Below are 25723 nucleotides of genomic sequence, written 5' to 3'. Positions count from 1 at the left end.
AGAACTTATCTTCCATAATCTCAATAATCTTAATTAAGGCTTTCACATTGACTCATAACATCCTACTACAAACTGCCTTCATAATCACATCAAAATTTCCCTTTCAAATTTCACCTCTGCTCTTTAGATATGGTTACACGGGCATCTTCCTTCACAAGTTTATTTCTCAAAACTTCCAGCAGAAGGTGCATCTACCATAGAGAGTAAGCAGCATTTCCTCATACAATTTTCTGTCTTCAAGGTTTCAACAAAGATGATGAAGCCAGACACTAAGTCCATGCCTGAATCCTATCTAACATCCTTTACATCTCACATCAAGTTTCAAAAGGTGCTGTCCTAAGCACTTGTGAAAATCCAATCTCAGACCGGCCTCCACTCTATGCACTCCTACCTTCTTCCCACATTTAAAATATTTACAATAATATTTTGTAGGTTTTATACAAAATGAAAAGGGTCATATTTTTTATTAAAAAAAAAAAAAAAAAGCATTTGGAACAAGCTTAAAATATAGAGAAATTGCTTTATTGAAAAAGGTGTCAAAACAGCTCTGCTTAGTGTTCAAGGGTGATAAGAGAATACCAGCTCTTGATATTTTTGGAGATTATTAGCACCATAGATGGACATTGTTTCTGGTTTGGGGTTTGTTTGGTTTTTTTTGAAAGATGAATGTGGTCATGTCAGTCCGAAGAATTTCATTTGTTTAGTACATACATTGACCATAACAAGTTTCAACTTCTATGTGCCAAGTGAGCAAACCACACAGGACAAGCTTCTTTGACATCAGGACAATTTTCTTTAACATTTTCTTTAGCAAATCCATGGTCAACAGTGCAAGTGATCATGACAGATAGCACCTTTCATGATAGAAGCTTTAAGATGCTTACATTATTGCTTTAAGTACAGCCAGTGCATTTTGTTTTTTAAACATACAGTGAACATAGATTGCAATGTCTTACAAATCACAATACCAGTATCTCATGGCGTACAGCAAACAACAACACTGAGTTGTCATCTGCTTAACCAAAAATTGACATGCTAGGAAGCATCATAATGTTCTCAACGTTTTCCAGTTTAAGAGCCAACTCTTGCTAATTGTGAATTATTATTCACAAGAAAAGGAGGTCCAGCTGACAGCTATCTGTAAAAACTACAGCACAAGAGGCCTAAAGTAGTACCACTTGTTAAAGAAATGTTATGCTGTACAGTGTTTGCAGAACTGGACCTCAAAACTGGAAGGAAAAAAAGAAAACAGCCATACATTAGCTCCATAGCATGCACAAACCACAGCACTCCTGTTTTTACCATCTTCAGCTACCCAGCAGGCAACAGCTTTCCTGGCACAGTTTTTCCCCAGGGTGGATGCATAGCACCAATTAACATTCAAAGCTAGGAATTCAACCTAGGAAAAAATGATGCCAGAAAAGCTGCTGGTTGATGAGAATGAAAACCACATTGCAGTTGAAAGGAATGTCCTGCCCAAGTCTCTAGAGTTCTCCTCCAAGTCACATGGAAACAGTGAGAACTGCAGACATCAGAACATTATTTCCTCTTTTGCTTTCGGGCTTCTGGCTGCAACCCTGACCTCAATTAAACAACCAGACCTCATCTTTATCATACTCCAAATGTGCTATCTTAAGCCAGAACAAAAACCAAAAATGAACATAAAACATTCGAAGAGCAAAAATTTCTCAATGCAAGTGAACAAGCATTCCCCAGGATGTTAGGTTTTGTACCTGAAAGTAATTTTAAGTAGTGCAAGTATGTGTCTGACAAGAGTATCTTTTGGCTTTATTGGTAATTACGGAGCCTTCTTAAACGTTAATAACAGCATCAAGTCGTTTAGAAAGCAACAGAGGCAAGAGAAGACAGACAGATGCACAAGGCAGCTTACGCTACACATAAGCACCATTTTGAATGGCAACAATCTATGAAAAATTGGAATGCAAGAACAGCTTTCACAAAAGCAAAGAAGTCCTGACATATTATCCAGGGTAGAAGAGGTGTTGAAGTTTCAAAATCCTGCTTAAGATCCAGACACACAAAATTCACAGGTGCAGTTACAAGTAAGCAAGGAAATAAAATTCCCCTTAATATTATCAGCAATCCCGCTATCCCCTAACATAGAAAATTTCCAAACATACATATTCATTTCTAGTGCAACTCCCATGCTTGAAGTAACGCCAGCTCAGATATAGCACTGAATAAGAACTGTCTTTACAGTGGTTCCCTTTTTCTTAAGTTTTCTCTTTTTAAGTTCTATTATGCTTTCTAGCTATTGGTGCCTTCCATGCTGAGGCCTTGGACTGAAAGGGTCCCAAAAGAACAAGCAAAGATGGCTGAGCCTACTATGCAGGTACAACCTAGTCTATCCTCCCAGAAGAAAGAGAAACCTCTGCGTTCTGCATCCAGTGCTGTGTATACACAGCAGACTACAGGCATGCCCTACACAGCAGACTACTCCACACAGGCATGCCCCGCGAGCTTCCAATTGCTTAAGATGCCTGTAGTCCAGAATTGTTTCATTTTCATTCTCAGCACCTTTTGCTTGCACTTGGAAGCACCAGAAAGGAACAGAAAGAGCTTAACATACAAGCAAAATTACTTCAGTGGCACACAGAGATATTTATGTACTCTAAAGCAGTGACAGACACTTGGAATAGCAGTCAACAGAAGTAATTTTCTTCAAGATTTTTCTTTTTTCCCCTCTCCAGAAACTGAGCTTCAGTCACGCTAGTTTTAGCGCCCAGTCTAGAACACAAGAAATGTTCACTCTTACAGATCATTTTAGTGTTGCATATCTGTACAAGACTCCTAGCCAAGTTCAAAACATTAAAGAAAATAAAGAATGGAGCTCAATGCCTGTGAAGTCAACCAGTAGTGAAAACCAGTTCCAAGAACTTGATCACGCATCTAATACACTCAGCGTGCATTTAAGATTATACCCTCCGAATCTTTAAGATAGTTCTGTTAAGTAAAAGCTTAAAGAAACCTTCCCATAACCTGAAGTGAAAGACTTCATCTTGCATTGAAATGAATGAATCTGATCTCAAAATTGTAAATCATACTTCATGTCTACTAAAACGAAACAAGGGATTTGGTCTGGTACTGGGCTTTTGCAGGATAAACTGTCTAGCCAGACACTAACAATGAGTGAAAGTTTAAACAGATTCAGATTTAAGAAACAGATAATCAGATTACTGCAAATCCTCTTAAGAGAATTCTCTCTCATGTCCTAAGATACCTTCTAGTTCCATCTTCATTAATAGAGCTTTGTTTCTCAATTATATGAAGGTTACCAACGCTTTAAAGTTTTTTCCTCCCCTCTTAAAAAAAATGAATAGTGGGGCTGGGGAGGAAGAAAGAAATCCAATGCTAGAGTTCATAGCAACGTTTAGCACAGCCTTTTGTTACTACCCCATCTGCAGCTACCTTCCCAAGAAAACAGCAACGGAGAATGACTAACAAGGATTAACATTTATGTCCACACGGGAGCGCTAAGCGCATAGAAATGTCAGTTTACAGCATTTTCAAGTGTGCTTGCCACTTCTGGCTGGCACGTTTTCTTGGAAACAAGCATCTGCAGCACCATCACATAGCAGCTCATTTCTTTAAATGCTGAAGTGAACCTCTTAAATCCCAATTTGGTATTCAAGAAATCCTGGTTTCAAGTTAAACATTCCTGGAAGTCTGATTTGTAAATGCAGAGCACCCAACAGCATTCTGATCATACTGACATGTACACAATTGCAGCTTTTTTTGTTGTTTTGTTTTTAAAGTGCCTACAGTGTTCAACATGTAGATGCTCTTCAGTAGAGAGAAGGAACATTTTATTTAGTCATAGTACAGCTGCAGCTCGTGACATCTGTAAGAGATCATCATAACTCCAGGAAAGATACTTACAATGACATAACAAAAAACAGTGGGCCTTCACAGCCCAAATAGGCTTATGGTCAAGCATCTTGTACATTAAGATAATCCAAATATTCTTCTGTTTTCATTCACTGCAATCTTTTCCCCTTTTCACTCCTAGGAGGGAACCATATGGGAAACCATATTGTCTGCTTCACAGAATCTATATGATGATCTCCAAGTTCTTAAAAAGAGTTTTTAATTTACCAGCTGTTCTGTATTGGATAGACTACTACAGCTGTAAGCACTATTGTATAAGTAATTAGTTACCCTACTTCATCACCATACATACATAGGCATAAAAAGTCTTCAAGCACATCTGCACCATGTTTGCAAGAACAGTTTAAAGCTACAAAGATAGTAGAGGAATTCTTTTTTTAAACGTAAAGTAAGCAGGCACCCTTTTGAGGCATTCAATACAGTGCAGTAAAGTTAAGCACCTACGGTGAAACTGAGCTAGAACAGGAATCAAGTATTTTGAGATAGGGCTGTTGTCTAATTTTCTTCAGCATTACAACAGAAATCTCTATCAAATTCAGCAGCAGAATGAAAAGCTCACACAAACAGAAGCAAAACCTCATTTTGTTCCGCATTTCTTCTTCCACGTTTTCCCTTATAGCAACAGGAAAACCCACCTAATCCTCCATGTAGAAATCCTAGTTGGCAGATACGTGACAGAAATCCTGTTGAGACACAGCAGTGGCTATGCAGACAATTAGTTATCTATGCCATCAAAGTGTTTATTATTCAGCCACCAGATGAATACCACTGCTCAAGCTCCTTACTGGAATGCTTTACATCATGTTATTTTCAAGGCACAGGTAACAACAGTGAAATCCATTCATGATTTCTGGGAGCATTACTAGAACCATCTTTAAGATGAACATATCGAAGATATCAAAGCCGGTATCCAGCTTCAAAAAATGACATGCTCTGCAAAGTTACACTGACATAACACCATCTTGTGAAATTGACAGTCTCTCATTGAACCAATTCATTTGTACTTGTACTTCCACAGAAGTGTTTTGATACCAGCTTTTTAGTTACTCAGGTTCTGCCAGGATCAAGCAAATACACAGCCATGTCTACACACACAGATTCCCGGGGCATATTTGAAAATGCTGAGCAGCTTATTTAAAATAAAACAAACAAGAGAAGAATTTCTTTCTTAGCTAAGTTCTTACCAAGGATGTATTGTAAGGAACATATATATTTTTTTATTGTATTGTACTTTGATAATGCACAAAAATTTGAGAAGAACATGAACATTTTTATGTACAACAGTTACTGATCCCCTTAACTAAAACAAAATATATATTTTGAATAATCTGTATTGCATTTTAATACTTTAACTGCACTATCATAAAAACAAATTCCCATAAACTATGTTCATACCTGCCACTCAGTTCAAGACGTTTGTAAATTAAACACCATTTCCTTTATACTAGTATAACTTCGACTCTTAATGCAGTTTTTGCTCTGCTATCAGGCTTAACTTGAAGACTTGGGGAAAAAAAAATGAATTGCAGAAATGAATTGCTAAAGATGGTATGTTAGTCTTCTAGTTTGCTTTCTCACCAATACAAAGCAAAGAAAAGCAACAAGAATCAGGTGGTTGTTAATTGGCATTTCTGTTACATGTTTACACTGGTAAGTTTCTGACATTCTCAGCCAACGTGTGTATATAGCCATTCTAGTTGAACTAAAATCAGTAGGAAAAAAAGAGAAGAATTTGCCCTTAAGAGTTATAGCACAGTGAAATGCAATCCCAAATGGTTTCATATAATAATTGAAGAAATGCTTCTGTCGTAGGCATTTACCTTGGCTTTTTTTTAATGAAATCACAAAAATGCATCAAAAGGTACAAAAACCAAATTAAATGCAGAACTATGGCTCCCAAGCAAACTTGCTACATAGTTTCAACAGGAAATAGATACTAAAATTAAAAGTCTGTTTTGAATATAGCCCCATTCCAGATTCTGTCTCTCAAGCAGGTGAAATCGATGGGACTTTTGCCTGAATTAAGAACAGTATGACCACTCTTTTTCAGTTAAGTAGCTTTGTTTACACGTCTACCTACACATCAGCATGTGCTTCTGTGTGCGTATGCATATACATACACCAACAGTCACTGTATAGCTATATACACAAGGCCAAACTGCAGTTAAAGATTTAGACTTTGAAACTGTGCCCTTTTTAAAAAATAAAGTTCTAGGCTCCTTGAGCTCTGATGTTAGCAGCTACTCCTAATTTGCAAAGTCATCAGGTAGCACAACAGTTTAAATATAAAATGCTAATAAAAATGTAAAAATCGGTACATCGTAGAATATATGGAATAGTGGTAGCAGTATTTTGGGGTCATAAGATAGTCATACCCACAGAATGGTCAGGACTTACTTCCAGCTGTACTAGTCACACTAAGTTCTTACCTTCATTAGCAAGGGTAATGCAACAAATCACTTCCCATTACCTGTGTTTTTTTTGTATACTTCAATACACAGATATCATGCTTCCATGTTTTGGCATGTTTTGGCCCTTACACTCCAGAACTCTAAGGATGAGATTTTTGGGTGCTTCTGTGGATGAGTGATAGTTAGCAATGAAAGTGTTAATAAGGTCTTTGGCACCTCTATCTCATTAGTAAATGAAAGTCCTGCTCCATTTTCTTTAAGGAAAAATCCCATCAGCGGTGCATTCTATTGCACATCACGCTGCACAGCGTGATCACAGGAAAGTATTATGAAATGGCAATATTTTTGTCTACAATTTATTTCCAATCAATTTGCACAGACGTTTGGTCCACCTCCTCAGTTACAATATAGTCCTCTTGAGAACTTTGGTTACAGCATTAATATTTTGGTAAAAAACAGAACAGATGCTTTCCTTTTCTTCAGGTAGATTTTTCATTGTCTTCTCCCGTTTTCTGAACCCGTGAATACTTTTTGCATGAAGATTTGAAGCAGCTGGGAGGCCAAGATATTGGCCAGGAGAAACTGCAAGGAACAGATCCTTGCACGTTCTTCTCAAAGAAATAAAATATTGGATACCACCAAGCCCGAGAGAGAAAATTCGTCTGCGAAGAAACCTTTAGAGTCTGTATGGGCAGAAGCAGGTAAGGAAGAAAAGGACAGAGAGACAATAAGTTTAATTGATTACAGCATTCTACAACAGCAACAAAAGAAATCTACTTTAGAGTACATCCCTGCAAAGACATTGTCTTTCAGAAACACGTGTGAATACATTGTATTTATTCCGGAAAAAAAAACAGTGAATATTCAGGTAAGATATGCATCATAATACAAGCATGTACTGCAAACTAAGCATCTTTAACACAAAAGGGATACCCTAATGCTATGTAGTTTAGAGAATCTGTATCGTTTAAGGAGACAAAGCACCGGAGTCTTTTTTGAATGAGCGTCCTTTCAAGCATGTCATGCTTTCATTGATGACTATTAGTTTTAAAACTAGATTAAAAGGGCTTCAGAACTAATATTCTACGTTCCTACTTGAAAAGGTTGTTGAAACATACCTTCTAGTGACACTTGCAGTAGAACTGCTATGGGAATTTATGCATGGTCTAGCTATTTCAGGTTGGTAAGAAATATTTAGCATAAGCTTAGATGATCAAGAGCTATTTTGCACATCCACAACAGCAATAACAAAAACCATTTTGTTCTTGGGATTTCATTATGTCAAAATATCAAGAACACTTTTTAAAAACTAACAGATCAAAAAGAATATCTTAGAGCATGAAACACTTGCTTAAATCACAGTAAAAATCAAACTCCTTGCCCAATTTCTTCAAACTTCAATACAGGCCCTCTATTTTTACTTCAAAGTTAAGAACTCATTTTGGCCTCGGGACAGAACTAACAAATGCATGCCATACATTGATTCTAAGCATATTTTGCCACTCACCTTTTCATTAGCCATTGAGTGGTACCACCAGAAGAGTCGTGTAGTGATGTAGTAAGCAATGATGACATCTACAGTGTAATGTTCATGAGCAACAAGGATACAAATTATGCCAGCAGCACTCATCAGCCAGCAGATTAAGTGATACCACCAGAAATGACGTGGTGAATCTGTAATGATAGGGAGGTGAAGGGAAAACAAAACCAAACATATTTATTACTATAGCAATTCAGTGGGTAAACTGGAAAAAAGAGAAAAGATGATTAAAAACCACTGAATAGTAAAACACAGAACACAGATCAGTGATGAATAGATGCACTATCACTTATTCTCTAGTTAGCTTCAGCTCTCTTTCCCACATATCCTGGAAAAAACACTTTTATTTTGTTTGCCTACTTTGAATCTCTGGTCGTGTTTCTGTCTTCTGTACATCAAGTAACATACATTCATAAGTCAAATATATAGAATCAATGTAAACTGTGCAGAGATCATAGATTAAGCAGGGAAAAAAGATACATCCTTTAATTCCTAGTTTTAGTTTCTTTACTGATATATCTACTCTGAAATGATACACTGTATAGAGAAGCACAGTATGCAAAGCTCATTTTTAATGAAAGCATAAGAGGTGGGAGTAAAAGTATTCAACAAAAGGCATTTAAGCTACTTCAGTGGCTGAACTCCCATCCTCTTCTCACCCCACTGGAAAATATCTTGAGTGTCACAATGACCATTCCTAACTTCTGAGAGGCTAACAGGACCCATTTCACTCACAGTAGGAGGTTGGTCAACCCTTCCCTCGTGGTCCAATGGTCACCCTATAATTTTACAGAATACTAGCAGACTAGCTACTGATCTGAAACCTACCCAGTAGCACTTTGATAGTCCTGTGCGAAACAGTGGCTACAGAAGGAATTTGGCTTTAATGCATATGCCAAAATAAGTTCTCAAATCCCTCTAAATATTACAAAGCTAAACTTAGTGATGTAAGAAAAAAAAAAGGAAACAGTGAAGGATGAAAGGAAGAGAATAGAGAAAAAAAAAAGTCCCAAACTGAACAAGAAATAAAAACTTAATGCATCTTCTGCTGACATGTACCATGTCAAAAGAATATGCAATTGTGCCCCTAAATAGTGGGTCACCTGCATTCTTCCTTATACTAAAGCACGTCAGAACAGCATGCAGCTCCAACTACATCCACAAAACAAAGTAAAGAACAAATCAATGCTTAGGCTATTTTCCCAATACTGTTCTGATATTTTTATGTGTTACATATGCTATTCATCCAGTAACAGTCACTTGAAGGCCTAACTGATTAATTTGATTATTCTTATCTTAAACTACTGTTTAAAAACCATCTTAAATGCAAAGATTTCAAGACTGTAATGTTAGAACTGGCATTTCGGGGTATTTTTCTTAATTTATGCTTTTTTATAGCATAGCACTGCAACGTCTCTCCCTCAGCATTTTGATAAAGTAAGGAATTCAACTGATGCTGGCTAATCATATTTCAGTAGAAATTACATATTACTATAATCCAATTTAACATTTGCATGGGTCAGAACATGACAGTAAGAAAAGATTCCAATTTGTAGTATATAAACTGAAGAGAAAACTCTTCAGTACTGCATTTATAAGCAATCAAGTTCCTAGGACAGAAGCACAGCTTACCAAAGATCAGATTCAGAAGTAGGTGCTCAGTTCTCTAGAACTGGAATCAATGCTGTGTGTGCAGCAAAGATAATTCTTCACAGTCCCAGTGTCTCACAATACTAAACAACAAAAAGGGAAGTCGTAACCCCAATTATATCTCCTATGTGCTCACCAAACTCTTATCAACTTCAAAGGCATAAGGAAGAGACTCTAGCAGAAGACATCCAAGAAGCAAAAAACCTTCAGCTTTCCATTGCTTGATATAATTAACCTATTGTACACTTAAAGAAAGAACACTGCTTCTGGATGTAGTACAAATGTGCAGTGACTACGTAATCAAGCCACAAAAATCCCTTCAAGCCTACGGTATAGCAGCCAGCCTTCAATAAGGTTACCTTGCATATTTCACTTCAGTGTTTTGAGCCAGTTTGAATAACCTATCAATGAACAACGAAATGCTTAAAAAAATAAAAAAATAAAATAAAAAAACACTTTTTATAATGTTAGAAGTCAAATGTCTTAGTTACATTAAGCCCTTAAAGCCCACACTCCTTTATTACACTTATGTTCCATTTTTATTCAGCAAAGTCACAATTTCTTTTCACACGTGTAAGTGTACAGTTTGTGTACAGCTGACTGGTAACTTCCAGAAGGCAGCAGTTTCACATGCTCTTTCAACACGTGCTTTTTAGCACAACAGATGCAAACAAGAAGAGTGTATTTAAATACACCATAACTTACACTCTTTGATGAACAGGTAGATCAGTGTTAGTACTACAGTGTGACCACTGAACAGGAAGTCTCCACACAAGATGTGAGATCCAGTTATGGACAGACCGCCACCAGATATCAGCCGCAGGATCCTCTGCACCTTTGCCTGAGAATCTCCATTCAACTAGACCACCAGAAAAAGAATACAAGAAAAGTTATGATACAGTAAGTACCTTGAATAAACGTCTTCCTCAACCATATGAGGAGTTAGGAAGAAAGTGACACATGTATCTTCATTCCTCCCCCTTTCCTCATCCCACCCCTCCACTCTCAAACAATTTTCAGTTTACTAAGTTTAGAATTACTTATGAGGTAACTACCTCAGTACTTATTCAGATTTAGAGCAGGTTTGGGTTTTGTTTTGTTTTTGCTTTTAATAGAACTGATTGCAATTATACAAAAAGTTAAGCAACTCAGCATCACCTAGCAACCTTAGGATAACTCTGAAGAGAGCAAAAATAAAGGGGATCATCAAGTTCTTCAGAATCAGGAAGAAAATATTCATGTGGAAAAAAAGAAATAAGATAATCCAAGACAGCGATCACAAGTCTTTCAAATTTTGATTAAACCTTCTCCTTCTAATGGCAGTAAAGCATCTTTGCTAGAAGGGCATTTAAGTTTTCCTTGTCTCTACCCTTCCAGCCCCTTGATAAAGCCTGCTACAGGCAAAGTAATTTTGCAAGCTATTAGAGCTGAACAGTCAAGGAGCAATACAACAGTGATATGTAAATTAAGCATCTTCAAATAGAGAATCATAAGAAGGAAACACAACAGACAATACTTAAGTTATCTCAGTTGGAAATAATAGAAGTGAACAGGCATGATGCTATACCTCAAGACTGATGAGACCCTAAACCAAGGAATTAACATATTTGCTTTAGTATTTGCTCTAATGAGCCATAAGGACTCAGGTAAAGATTAAGATAAGAATTAAGAGGCAAAGGCTCCTACCTTTGGTGCACACTGAAAATGCATTCCAGGTACAGGTAAGGTGGTAACATACATAGTAATGCAGCGGTACAGGTACAAAGTCCCTATTATAAAAAAAAACCTGCGTCCCACAATTGATCTGAAAGCAAGGGGGGAAAAAAGATTAAGTTTAAAGTTCACATATACAATATATATACATAACAGTTACAAAGCTTTATTAGACAGTTAAGTCACTAGAATTACAGAGCAGCTCCATCTCCTGCTCCTTGCCACACAGTTCTCTAAATATCAAACACTAAGAAGCCTTTTTCAGTTTCTGTCTTGATTTTTGTTATATTCAGATACAACAAATGCCATAGGGGCCCTACTTACACCTATCTAACTTATTTAGGTGTGATATCAGGTACCATTTTCTTTGACTCAGTGATCCTCTTTTTTCACCCCATATTTTAAAGTTAAAATATATGTTTATAATATCCATAGCTTAAGCAAATGACAACAACGGAAAAAGCTTTCAGGTTAGCTGTAGGAAATAATAGCTTTCTCCTCAGATTCAAAAAAAACATCACCGTGATTTTCTCTGTTTACATAACATCGTTTCAATAATCACACTCTAGAGAACTCAATTCCAAAGTAAATTAGTATACGTAAGTGTCAAATTTGAATCTTAAAACACTACACAATAAAGAGGAGACATCCATGTCTCTGTATCAAGCACGGACACCGAAATATTTTCTAATTATGTCATCCTTTTGTCATTTTTCTGCCAACTGTATTTTATAGTATTGCTACAGACTCTACCATAGATTTCTTCTACCCAAATCAAATGAGAGAAACCAATGTTTTGGAAGTATACAGCAGATAGAAACAGCTACTTACTTATATCTAAGAAATAACCACTGGAATATCCACAATCCAACTAGTATCATTCCATTTATTTCTGATACAGAAAAAGCCCATGTCACACGATCAATATAATCAAAAAATTTGTCAGGTAAGGGAGGGCTACGCTCTTTTGGAGGTACTCTCTCATGGACCACAGTGATCATGACAGTTGTTAAAATCAAGTTGAAGAGAGCATAGACGAAGGCAATGCCTGTTTTCCACCATTCCAGAGGAAATTTGTTCCTAGATTCAGCAGGCATAGCAATCTGGATGTAATCAGGATATTTCTTTGCCGTTTTTCGCAAGCCGTTGGACAAGCCCTTCGGTTTGTTATTGCCATTTTTGTTCTCCTCACTGACTGAGAGAGTAGGTCGCGTGTATCCATTAGCAGTGTCATTGTTTTGACCCTCCATATGGTCTTCAAGTTTTGCGGTCTCAATAGTATTCATTCCCAAGCTGTAGGATTAAACCAGGTTTTTATAAGCAACTGATTCCGAGGAGCTCCTTAAAGTCTCTTGCTCCCTGAAGTCCAACGTTTGTGTTCCTAGATGATTTTTGATTATTGGAGAAACTCTTAAAAAGTGTCCATTGTGCCAAAAGACAGTGTAAAGCAGGTTGTGGAGACAAGTCCTTTTTCCCCCTATAGTTCTACCACCTGCAAAAAACGAAAAACAAAAACCAAAGCAAACTTATTGAGAATGATGAACGCGATGGTGAGCAAACCTTAAAAACGTTTATTTATGTTTCCCTATTGCAAATTGAATTTTATAATATTGCAATATTGAATTTTATTTCTTAAAAGTATTTTGTACAAAAATTCCTCATGTTTGATTAAAGATTCACTCTATATTACACCTTGGCTAATCCATATAGATCAGTAAATCTTAGTTCTGATGGTGAGAAAGAAAACAGAAGTGCACTACCATATTTGGTCAATTATGTACAAAATTCACTCAACGGATATCTCCATTAAATCTTCCTGGATCTAGAATAAGAAAGAGATTGTTAACCGGTCCCAAGTAAAGTAAGATTCATACAATTTTTCATGTGTTTGGAACCAGGTATTAGCATTTGAAAGAAAGGAAAGAACAAAGCTTTATCTCCAGACTGTCAAAAACTCAATTTTTGAGAACAAGATCACTGTAGCGGGAGATCAGCAAGGGTATACTACAACTAGCTTTTCCCTGTTAAGATTAACATTGCACGTCTATTTGGATCAAGCAAAGTATTGTCTGCTCACATGAATCAGTATGTTTATTAGTTACAGTGAAAATAGAAAACCCAGTTGGAGTAGTAAAGGGAAAAACCAGCCTACTCAATGCTTATCTCAAGTTTATCAGTCTGTTTTCTCCATTTCAACATGATTTGATTTCAAAAGCAAATAAGCCTATGTCAAGCTAAGCTGCTCTGTAGAAGGTTTCTTTATGCTCACCTCCTACATAACTACCCTTTAATTAAATAGCTTTGAAATGGTGCTCCGTTTCTGATGGCTAACACCTGAAAATCTGCAACAGAAAATGAGCTCTTATACACTCTGTCCCAACAGGTATTATTTCAGTTCAGTTCTGGAATTTTGCTAAGTAAAAATACTGTGATATATACATGGGAACATTTTGATCCACAATTCTGGACTTCTGTAAGCACCTCAGTCTAAACAATGATCTGCCTCAAGTTCCCATAAAATGGATAAGGGAAGAAGAGAAAAATTGTTTTCCTCTGCTTCAAAAGAAGCATAAAACCATGTACTCTTATCTCAATAAGCAGAGCTCAGAATTCTCCCAGGCTCTCACTGTTCTTACTAATAACAGAAGTATACTGCATTGATAGAAAACTGTATTCTATAGGCAGAAGTGGAACAGCTTAAGCCTCTTCATTTAAGAAATCCTACAAGCTGACTGTTGCTTCCTGATGCTCATAAAAATGTATGTGTTTCCCAGCAGTACTGTATACTCCCAACCTGAAAATATGATCACACACTCCTATTAATCGTACTAACCCAAAGACATACGAACATGGGAAGAAGTATATTCTCCCCCCACACACCAATTTTAACCCTCAAAATACAACATCAAAGCTTTTTAACAAATGAAGGCACACAGCTCCAGGTTTTCCTGTCAAGAGTTTTAATCTAAAAAAACATAAATGAAACATCACTTATGGCTGCTTCATTGGTGAGAAGTCACCCTTTTGGTTTCCTAACATTTAATCTCTATCTTCTAACTGTTTCAAAGATCACTAAATCACTGCAAACAAACTACTCTGCATGAGGTCACATTCCTTTTGATCCCTGAAGATCAATTAAAGAACATACATCTTAAATTCTGCAAAATAAGGAAATAAAAAGTTACTGAACTAAAAATGTAGCTTTACAGCTTTATGCAAGAAGTTATCCCACAACAGAGGAAGTCGGCTTAACAGTTAAATCACCAAGTTCTTAGCACTAAAAGCACTTCCTGACTCAAATAAGAAAACTTATTTCAAGGTGCCTCCTTAGTAGGCTATGGAAAGAGTCAAGCAGCATCTCCACAGCTTCTCTGTGCCCAGCTGTACGCTGTAGTCACACAGCCTTGAAGCCCACCTCCCAGTACTTCCTGCTCTTCCTGCAGCTGCACAAGCAGGTAGCGCTCAGATGCTTACACATTCTTGTTCAACTTGTCTTGCAGTTTCTCCTAATGCTTGTGGTGCACTACGATTCTCTGACAGAAATGGTAGTGGGATGTTCAAGAAGTTTTCACACAGAAGCAAGGGCTGAGCTACAACACACACACTTGCAATTCCATCCTGCTTCCTCTCTTGACTATTACTCAAATAATGTTTGCTAGTGAATTACAAGCATTTTGGAATAGGCCTGAGGAATTTTTATGAAGAACCATCTGTTCCACTTAACTGAAAGGAAAGATAAAGGCAACCTCAAAATATCTCAAACCCATTGTCAAACAAGTAAAGGTTCTGATTTGTAACTTCTTTCAACTTCTTGAAGCAGCTTTCAGCACTGGAAGCAGCTAAACATGATGCTACAGTATGCAGCTGAGACTCAAGGAGCAATACTATGGCCTACAATCCACCCCATTTTCTGTTGGCCTTCGTGTTTTTGAAAGCACTTAAAACTCTTGTCATCTGACACTGAAATCAGCACTACGCTAGAAAAGATGATGCTGATAAAAACATTTCTATTTATGTCACGCTTGTGGTTTATTCTCATCTTTTCTCCCACTTGCGAGCTTGCTCTACCTTGCACTTGATTCTGCACGATGCTGTGCAGAGGAAGCTTTGTTTCCCATTTCTCCACCAAATGAGATTTTTCGCCTCCAACCAGAAGTAAAAAGATTTAGAGAGATGCAAAGCTCAAGAGTTTCTTCAAAATCCATTGTAAAATACCCACGGCCTTAGAAAGTGCCTAATTCCACTTCCTAGAATGTACCATTGGCTTTTTCTTCTCCCAAACTACTTTTTCTATTCCTGAATAATCATCCTTCAATGAGAACACACTGACATGAAAAGTAGCCTTCTCTTAATAAAGCAGTGGATAGACAAGAGCCCCAATTTTTAATGTTCACAGACTTCCACGGAACAGGATCATAATCAAGACTAAGAGTCAAGAGTTTGGATACTGGTCCATTCATGGGCTCACAGACACTTCAAAATCAGAACTCTTTTTGAAATGTATCCATCTTTACTCCAATGTAAATACTAAGAACTTTCAGAAGATTTTAGTTTATATAAGTGATCCAGTAGCAGAGTTGCCCAGATGTTGTACGTTTTAGAACTGTAAACAATTCAGTCTTAAAGGCCAAAGAAAATCTGAACGAACAAACAATAACCTAGCAACATAGAAGGAGAGCGACATTCAGGTTTTTATATTAACTTATTAAAAGCTGATATACCTATAGCTTAGAGGACAAAGCAGTGTTCCCTTCTGGTACTTGTAGAAGATTGCAAGGCATATCGATCTACCATTTCTGTTGTCTCATCAAAATTATTTCAAGCTGAAAGCATACTGTGAGCTTAGAATAAAATTTCTACGTACCACATCATTTGATTTGCAGGAACTCAAAGGCTTTCTTTCCCTTACAGGGACTTTTCAATCTGTTTCTCTTGCATTTTCAAATAATGCTTATTTTATCAATTAAAAAAAAACAACCCAACAAAACAAAAGCACTAGCCTTGTCTGAAGCTTGTACTTCCTTGCTGCCAAGTGGCTACCCAGAGAAGCGACAGACATAAGGCTAATCATCCTCTCCTTCAGGCTGCGAAAGCAACTCTTCAAATGCATGGAAGTTTTTCAGCCAAAGAAGAAAACCAAAACCAACACACAGATCCCTATTTCTGCCCCCTACAGCTCACAAGGCTTGGAGCTTCTGTGTTGCCCTTAAGGTTACATAAAATGTCCTATTACTTTTGCCTACAATGCCTTTAGACAGAAGGTGCCCACAAACTGTTAGGAGTAGGCTTTAGACTTCTTCAGTATTGGGCAGCAATGCTCAGACATGATTTCTGGCAAATATTCGGGGCTTGGAAGGAAGAAAAACAGGAGTTAAAAAAACTGCTCTAACCTACTGAGTGTTCATGGGTGTGGGAAGGGATCTGGGGCAGAAATCATGACAAAGACTTGCATAAAGCCAGTCAAGGCACCTTGAGGTATAAACAAAATTCCTACAACAGATACACCCAGGTTTTAGGAACAAGTGGTTTTTTTAAGCCAATTCAATATTTTCTAAACCTGGACATCTACCTCCAACAAGGAACAGAGTTTTTCAACCAGCAATATTACAAAAGTAGTAGTAATTGCAGAAGTGAACTACGTATTTCAGGGAAAAATTTAAGAGCAAAAAAGATGCAAGAACAGCAAGGCATTCCTAATTGTTTTTCCTGAGCTTCTACTTGCTCCTGTACATTTAGCCCCTTTAGTTTACTGTGTTTTCTTTTAAACGATAGACAAACAGAGATAAGTAACCGGGAGTATGAGAAAGCATGTCTAGGTTTGGCTTTTCATGATAGAATGTAACCAGCAGTTTTATTTAGGTTCTTAATCACACCATTTCCACATTAAGGTCACTTCTTTTTATAAAGCTAACCCTCAGTTCTGAGTCTCACTCAATATTTGGAAATCCTAAAAGATTCAAAATCCTTTAAGTTCTAGAATTTGTTAAGGACCAATGAGCCACTTTCAACAGCTTTTCCAAACAGGCAGACTTTAACATGCTGTTCCAAATATGAACATTCACATTGAACAAGAGCGTGTAAAGTAAGACCGATCTATTCTAACATTAAAGATACACACAATCACACTCAAGATGGACAAAATTTCTATGCAATAATATTCTTAAACTTCATTCACCTACTAGGTTTTGCTCAAATACTCGATACAACTGTAAGGTGTTATTGTATTCAGCAACTGCAGTAAAAAGTCTGCAAATAATGTAATGCAGAAGTAAGTTATGAAGCTGGCGATAACATAAGAGAAAGGTGTTAGCAGAAACAACATTTAGCTAGTTTGTATTTTCTTCAGACCAAGTCTTCAGGACCACTTTTGATATAAAAAGATGCTGGGTACCCTCTGCTACTTTGACAGCAGTAAATGGGAACCTGAAGATCTTTCTTTACATTTCAGGTCTCAGTTTTTAAGAGTACCACTTCCTCCATCCTGTATGCTTACTACACTCTACACACAAAGTAACTTAAATCAGACGCGAGGTGTGAAAAACAGGACCGAGTTTAACAGATCTGCCCATTTTTTTATTTCTCCTGCAGCAAAAGTACTTCCAGAGCCACATCCATATTTTAGATGCATAATGCATGTGCTTACATTGTACAAATGAATGCAAAAAAAAATGAACTGTTGTTTGACAATCAAAGTTACAAGTCTATCTACCTCCTTTAATAGGCTGCCAACACTTCTCACTGATATGATGCTAAGGAAGCATGAGTAAAATAAAGCTGGATTACAAAAGCATCGCTCATTTAAGTGCTCTCAGAACAGATTACCTTATTGCCACTTGCAATAACACTCAATTTTGTTAAAAAGCATTAACTACTTGACCTGTATAAAGCTATTCTCAGTAGCAGAAATAGAGCAGGTGGTCCCAACCTCTTAGAAGGGAGTGGTTTTTGACCAGGCATTCTTTACAATTCTATCATTCCAGAACACTAAGTTCTGGAAGTTACTGTTTCTTCATTTGAGTAAACTGAGTCCTTAAAAGCTTCAAAATCACTGGTATAAAGACTGCACAAGCGAACAACCTCTTAACAGTAGGAAGGATATTAGTTTTGATTTTCCTGACATATACTACCTATAGTGTTTTAGAAACCTGGCACTGATGTGGAACACCACCTCCCCAGAAGAATGTAAAAATATACAATTTTTACATATCTGTATGTGAATAAATTTTCCCTTAGAACTGCTCAAGCAATAACCCAACAGCCACCTGAACATTATCTTGGAGCTCCTCCTGTTTGCCTTTATCATTTCAAGTCACCTTCAAAATCATCACCTATTTGATCCCCAGGCACCAAAAGATCATTTCCGCTGACCAAGCTCTTTAATAAACACTCACAGACATTAAATTTACTAAGCTGAAATGCTATTTAAGCTCTCAATCACCTGTCTTTGAGTAGAGACAAAACTGAATACTGATCATAGCATGTTTTGTAACGTTGCAAAGAAACACTGGGCTTGCACACTTTTTTCCACACATTAAAAAAAAAAATACAATAAACATTCTATAAACAGAGAAGGTTACTGTACTGCCAGTCTTACCAGGTAAAAATAACTTAGAAAGGTGCCAAAGGGCAACTGGGGATCAGACTGTCACACATGTAGTTTGCTGTCTGAGTCTTTATTGTGCTAATCATTTTTGCTTTGCTGTAGCTTCCAGACATAGATCAGAAATCACTATCCAAGGACACTTCTCAAAACAGGATAAGAGACTTGTTAAGCAGCTTAGCAGCACCTCTGACAACCCACACCCTCTATAGATCAAGGGAAAGCTGTGCAGATTATCAGCACTGAGAGCAGGGAGCAGTACAGGAGGCAGCAATGCTTGGCTGTTCTCTAAAATCCTCCACCCAGTGACAGAGGGCAAAGGTTGTGCCTCACAATGAAAGTCACACAGGGAGGTTAGTCACCACCATCAGCACACACAGAGGTGAGGAATAGCACTGACTCATCTGTGCTTTGGCAACTCTGGTACAGCTTATTGGTCAGCAGGCAGTTAGAAAGGATGCCACACATTTCCAGTAGGTTTACTGGTGACACATCCTAGAAGTATTGAGGCAATTATTAATCATAACACCTGTTAAGTTCCCCCATCCTCCCCTCCCCCCCCATGCTACTCCCAAATAGAAGCATAGCAACAACTGCTAAGTAATGTCCAGAAACAAGATGGCAATTCCAAATGATGCTACCCAGAAACAAAGCCAAACAGCGGTCTGTGTCCTCTGGTGGTGAAAAGCACACAGCTCCTTCCGTTTGTGCCTTTTACAGGCTGATTCCTACATGCTCTGGGACCTTCCAGGCTGCACATGTTCCATTTGTCATTCTAGGATCTTTCAGAACAGCGGAATGGGGAGCTACTCCTGTGCTCTTCCCTCCCTAAGTTAGCCCCAGAAAGGTGCTAATTGGCCCTCTTCTGGTAACCACAACACCTCAAGCTCTCACTGATGCTCCTGCAGTCAATGGCAACATCTCCTTATCTTGTTGAGTGTTTGAGATGTTAGCTCAGCTCAGTCTCTTGCACAAGGCTCACTGAGAACTGATTATCGCTGTACCACAAGTTCCACATTACAAAAACATCACATTAGTTTCACGCCCCACATAACAAGCCACAGATTTCTGCACTGGAGCAGCACTTGTGTTGAAAGACTCAAGCAATGAAAAACACCCTTTTCAAATACAATCTCTCTCCTTTTGATTTTCCTTCCCTACCCTGAGGCTATCCTGGGCATGCATCCTGACTGATGTCTAACCCCACACTGATGATACTCTACCAGACCACAAGCTGTCAAACAGATCAGGAAGGAGTCACCAAGTAGTCTGAACACCTCTTCCCCTCCCAAATCTTAAATAGCTTTCAGCTCGATCAGTGCTGGCCCAGCTGCACAGAAAACTTCACAAGCATTAGCTGAAATGATGACGTATGTAAAATATCCTCTGTCACTGACAGTAAACACGTAGATTGGCTGAAACTGCTGATGAAACATGACCTGCTCCCCATTTCGGTCTCCTTCAACTTCTCATCTTGCCACCACCTCACCTGCCATCGACAGCATGAGGCTCCAGCACTGCAACCAACACCCCCTGTAAAACTGAAAGGGAACAGTCACAGCTCTTTTTCAAGCTGTTTGCTCATAGGCTGAGGCACCGCAGTTGACACATCAAATGTTGGTTTCCCCACCATCACATGTTCTGATTTTTTTTTGTTCACAGCTTTTCTTGCCATGATCTTTCAGAAATAAAACCAGATATGTTCAGGCTACTGAATAATGAATGCCATGATCAATACTCACAGATGTCTGTGGAGATTAGCACACCAGCACAGGACCTTGACAGTTATTTTTCAGTTTGTCATAACTGTAATTATATCAGGGTTCCCATATGTAACTGCTTCCCTGCCCAGCAAAATGCTACTCATCAAGTTTAAACACTATACAGTTTAAATAAAGTCATTGTGATCCCAGATTTCCAATGCAATCCCATGGTCTTCCTCAAACTCGTTCAACTGTTCCATTAGCTCAAGATTTTCTATTAATAGCAGAAAATACTTTCCACATTATGCTGACAAGAAAAAAATTATTTCCTTTTAGTATTGAGTTAGTCATGGAATACAACACCCAAGTATTATGCACTTCAACACTTCCTTCTTCATTTTTGTTTCTTCCCCACAGATTCATGAACAGAACATGCATTTCCTTGGAACTGCCTGTTCCTCTGGCTGTCATGGCATCTCCCCACAACACCAGATAGCACTGTTAAATACAATTTCTAGTGGATGGTAACGGTGGGGCCAGCAGGAGGAAGTAACGCAAGCATCACTGAAATGCTTTCTGAAACCTTTTACCAGTTTGCTATTTCCATCTGAGGCACCTAACAGTGGGAGGAGGTGCTGAGAACATTACTAGCATGTTTTTATTGCCTCTCACAGAGCTATTATTTGCCTAAGTGATTAGACACCTCCAGAATAACACAAGCTTCTCCCCGTTATTCCCTGCTAAACTGCAGCCTTTGTTAAGAAGCATTTTCTATCTGGCATTTCATAAGCCAGCACTGAATATCACTGCAGTAATGAAATCTGTGTCTAGCTGCTCTTGAGGCTTGTATTCCATATTTCAGTTTATTGTATACGTAGAGAGACTGAGAGGCTTACTGCTTAAAGCAGTTAGAAACAATTAAAAAAACAAGCCAGTGATGCTTATGCTTGAATTACCATTTACTAAATCTACAAGATTTTAACCTTGCTCCTGCAAGAAAACAGCTGAGTACCAGTCCTCTGCATTACCCCTGGGAAAGCCACCATTGAATTCTCCTATGTAGGTCAGCAGGCAATTCCTTTGTAATATCTGTATCACTCATGGGCAAAGACCATGACAAAAGGGCTAACAATTAACTATTAGTAACATAATCATCAGGTCACATTGATCTTATCCAACCAGTAGGTAAAGTGTGGGGTAACGGAAACAAAGTTAATCTACACTGAGTCTTTTCCAAACAAACAATCCATCCTGCACCTCAGGTAGCCACTCCTACTTCATTAGCAACCTGTTACACTCAAAGGAATCTCTTCCTTATCACTGAAGTTTTTACCAAAGAAAGTAAGTGAGCAAGCACACTAAAAAGGTACGGATGTGAGATGTAAAAGCAAGTTGCCAAAACATCTGCTAAGTGGCGCTTGCATTGGTTGTACTGCATGTGCAACTGTATGCTGTTCGTTTTCCTTTTTCTTGTTGTTTAAAGACTCTGCCAGCAACACAACTATCATTACTAAGCTGCAAGCCAAAATATTATTTCTATAGTAGAAAACAAGCTGGAACTCAAGTCTACTGATATTCATCTTACCGACTACACTCTAGAACACTGTAACTCCTGCCTAAATATTAAGCAAAGTGATTCAAAAACGCATTCTAAAGCATTCTACTCCACACCAGGACAGACACAGCAACTACAACACAACAGTCGTTGGCTGTAAACAGCTCTCCCCTCACCCCACCCCAAAAAAAGCCGCCCGCAGCGCAGGGCTGCAGCTGACAAAACTGTGGGTCATATCCAGACTCACAGACTCATCAAGACAAGCAACATTGCACAGGCATGCTAAGTAACCATGGCATACAGGAAATTAGTGCTGAATCTCACCTGCATAATCAGCCACAAGAGGAACAGCTAAGTGTTCAAACTGATCTAATTGAATCACTTAAAGAGAAAGCAGAACTTGAGCAAGATAAGTGTACAGGAAAAAAAACAATTATTATTCTGGGCTACCAACTTATGTCTTCTCAGGAAGGAAGAAACATCTGAAATATGAATATATTGGTATTTCTGCTGTGCTCCTGCACGAGTCTTCCACAAAAACCCCAGTTATGGCAGAAGATTCCTATTCATCAGCAAGGACAGTTCAAGTACTAGCTTGGGACCAAGCTTATAACCTCAGGACAAATCAACATAATAAAAGAGAATTACTGTCTAGAGAAGAACTTGAAGGCTAGACACTGTAATGGTTTCTATTTCAGAACAGCCTGTGAACAAAGCACTAGATCAATCCAGATCTCTTGTATTGGTCTGTGCCTTACAAGGCAGGAGCCTTTAAAAGGGGCTGTAGAACCAAGCCTCTACCAAAATCAGTTAGTCCAGCAAGTACTGTCGAGTGGTCGTTTTTCAGCCAAAGCCATCACACATGCTCCTGCCCTTCATTACTCTCCTTACAGATGATAACAGCTTGTCCAAAGTCAGACCAGTGCACCCAGGCATCAAGGATGCCAACACAACCTTCAGCATTCACACCTATTCCACAGAGTGGAAGAACATGATTTAGCAAAGGGTTGTTAGTTAAAGTAGTATTGTTAGGGCATGGCTGGATTCAGTGATCTTTAAGGTCTTTTCCAACCTGAGTGACTGATTCTACACGATGGCAAAGGGCACAAAGGGAGCTTCTTACTGACTTGATCGTGGGCCGAGCCAACTTCAACTGACAGTCACCATCTGAAGTTGTTGCCAGATTTTCAATTTCATCTTTAATGCTCCCATTATTTAGCAGTAACACAACATGGCAAGGATAACATCACATACCTGAACATCAACTACATTGCGCAATGGACAAAATATCTTCATGCTGGCAATTACGGTATTGCAAATGAAACAAAAGCTCTAATGCAAATTAGGAAGAGACCCATGCACATTAAACTGCTACCCTAATATCTCAGATCTGTTTTAACACACCAGCAGCAGCTGGGGCAGCCTAAGAAAACAGCCAAGCTGTCATCCACAAAGGCATCCTTTATTTAACTAGAAGCAGAAATGATGCTGCAGTACTAATAAATCCCACCCTAGATTACATTGCTCCCTCAAAGCAACAATAATAACTGAAGTGAGTTCCTCCAGGATGCCTGGGCCATGCAACTTGAATTCGTGCCTCAGGCCAACATCAACTTAGAAATGTATTTCATGCAATTCAATTTCCATATAAAGACAGTTGATCACAAATTACTTATGGGTAAGACTGTGGGATTTGCCTTTTTAAATTAATGGAATTAAGTTTATTCAAAGGCCCAGAGTCGTTAATCTATTTTTATTTCTTCCTGGTGTTTTGACTTTCAAGTCAGAAAACATTTTCTGTTGGATGCCTTCAAGAATAACTAGAAGCTCTTTTAATAGCGTGCACACACTTAAAAAACCTTAAAGAAGCCATCTGAAAAACAACTTCATGTCACAGGGAATGCAAACTGCTGTACTGGCACAACATACAAACTAAGACTCACATATTTAAGTCCTTCAGAAATCAGCAACTATGTTCTACAGCAGATGGACTATCCCTTCTTAAAATTGCCCAGGTGAATCCCCATCTTTCAGCATCCCATTCAAGACAAATAACACTAAGGATACAATCAATGTCAAGCCTGAAAAAATCACATCCAGCCACCAAGTAAAACTGATTTCCTTTCCTTTGGAATAATGCGCATTGTGAGCAGCCTTAATTTTTGAAGCAGACTTAGATATGCTGGTCATAAGCATAGAAGTGCCTCATCTTTAGAGGCAAAGACAGCTTACAAAACCACTAGCATTTCATCCTACATTCCTTGGTTATACTAAAGCACGTGCTCAAGAAAGCCATACCATCTTCAACAATGAAACAGTTCAAACTGAGTAACTGACTGCCCTGCTCTGAAACAAAACTATTCAGAGAAAGCTCTCTGCATCTCAAAGCTTTCCCATGTCTGTCAGTAAGATTTATGAATCTGGTTCAGATAGAATCAAGACCTATTCACTTGTTTTCCTATGAGACAGAAGCACAGGCACCACGTTCACACAAACTGAGCCCATATTCCACAAGGAATCAATCGAGGCAGTCACCCCAAGGGCTCAGGTCAGAATTCACTGTACAATTTGAGCGTGTTCAGACACCAGAACAGCAAATACTTTATACACACATTCTGAGATATCTTCCAGCAAGAACTCAGGTTCTCACCAAGCCTCAACATTTGAGCTTCTAACTGAAAGCACTACAGAATATTGCTACAGATACATAAATAGACTTTCTGTATGTTTTGTTTTAGCAACAAGTGACCAAACTACAAGCTACCTAATGGCACTCTAACATTTGCTGAGTAATAAAACTCATTAAAATGGCATTACGCATTTTCATAATGATGTTAAAGATTAATCAAGATGTAGCTATTTGAGCAAACTCTGTGAACCCTAATTACAGCATTTCTCTTGCTAACGTCCTAATGTTTACAAATACAGGCCTCCATAAGCAACAACTTTCTTTGCATATTACACAATCCAATTTTTAATAAACTGCATTGCTTTAAGCATGTTCTAGGAAGGCTTGCAGTGCTAAACACTGGTTACATTACAGGACAGAGAGAGAATAAGAAATACACACATGCTTCAAAAAGTTGTGGCTAAGGAAAAAAATGTTTTAGAGTTTGTCTTTAATGCAACAAGACAGAGCAGAGCCATGTCCTTTCTTCACCACATGCCTTCAACCCTCACCCTCAGAATCTCCTGTCTATGTCCTAGCTTCACTTCGTTTGATTGGTCAGTGCCATGTGACTGGAAGAGAATCAAAGGGTCCAAAATCAAAGATGCTTAAGACAAAGTTTAAAATAAACTAAGCCCCGTTTAAAAACAAAAACAAAATAGAAGAGTTGTAGAAGCATTTATCCTGCAGAGTGAAACCAAGTCAGACAGCTACTTATCTTGCTGTGATTGTGCAGTGACTAGAATGCAGCATACCCTGGAAAGCAAAAAGCTGACTATGATCTGTCAAATAACCTTTTTTTTTTTTTAAACAGCTTTATGTACCAATGAAAAATTACACTTCTCATTCTAGCAATGTTTAGACTGTCAATAGAGATGAAAACTCCTTTAACTAGTTCAGCTTTGGCATCTGACATGCATCTGCCTTGTCCTGTGGCTGGTCAGCCAAGGTGCATCTCATTTATCTTTCTAACT

The 25723-nt window shown here is 38.2% G+C and overlaps 1 protein-coding gene across 2 annotated transcripts in view; it reads right to left on the bottom strand.

The window, feature by feature from the left end:
• Window positions 1–529: 529 nt before the first annotated feature.
• Window positions 530–25723, bottom strand: part of SGMS2 (sphingomyelin synthase 2) — a 35044-nt gene continuing 9850 nt past the window's right edge. For both annotated transcript variants that reach the window (XM_072334164.1, XM_072334163.1), the window contains exons 2-6: window positions 12055–12715; window positions 11197–11314; window positions 10216–10369; window positions 7828–7994; window positions 530–7003 (exon numbers count right to left, since the gene is read on the bottom strand). In XM_072334164.1, coding sequence (XP_072190265.1) covers window positions 6800–7003; window positions 7828–7994; window positions 10216–10369; window positions 11197–11314; window positions 12055–12509 — 1098 coding nt within the window. In that variant the 5' untranslated portion in view covers window positions 12510–12715 and the 3' untranslated portion in view covers window positions 530–6799. The remainder of the gene's footprint in view (window positions 7004–7827; window positions 7995–10215; window positions 10370–11196; window positions 11315–12054; window positions 12716–25723) is intronic.

Source organism: Excalfactoria chinensis, chromosome 4 (assembly GCF_039878825.1).
Source record: "Excalfactoria chinensis isolate bCotChi1 chromosome 4, bCotChi1.hap2, whole genome shotgun sequence".
Classification (NCBI taxonomy): domain Eukaryota; kingdom Metazoa; phylum Chordata; class Aves; order Galliformes; family Phasianidae; genus Excalfactoria; species Excalfactoria chinensis.
The sequence above is the reverse complement of the archived record's forward strand: the minus strand, read 5'-3'. Positions and strand labels throughout refer to the sequence as shown.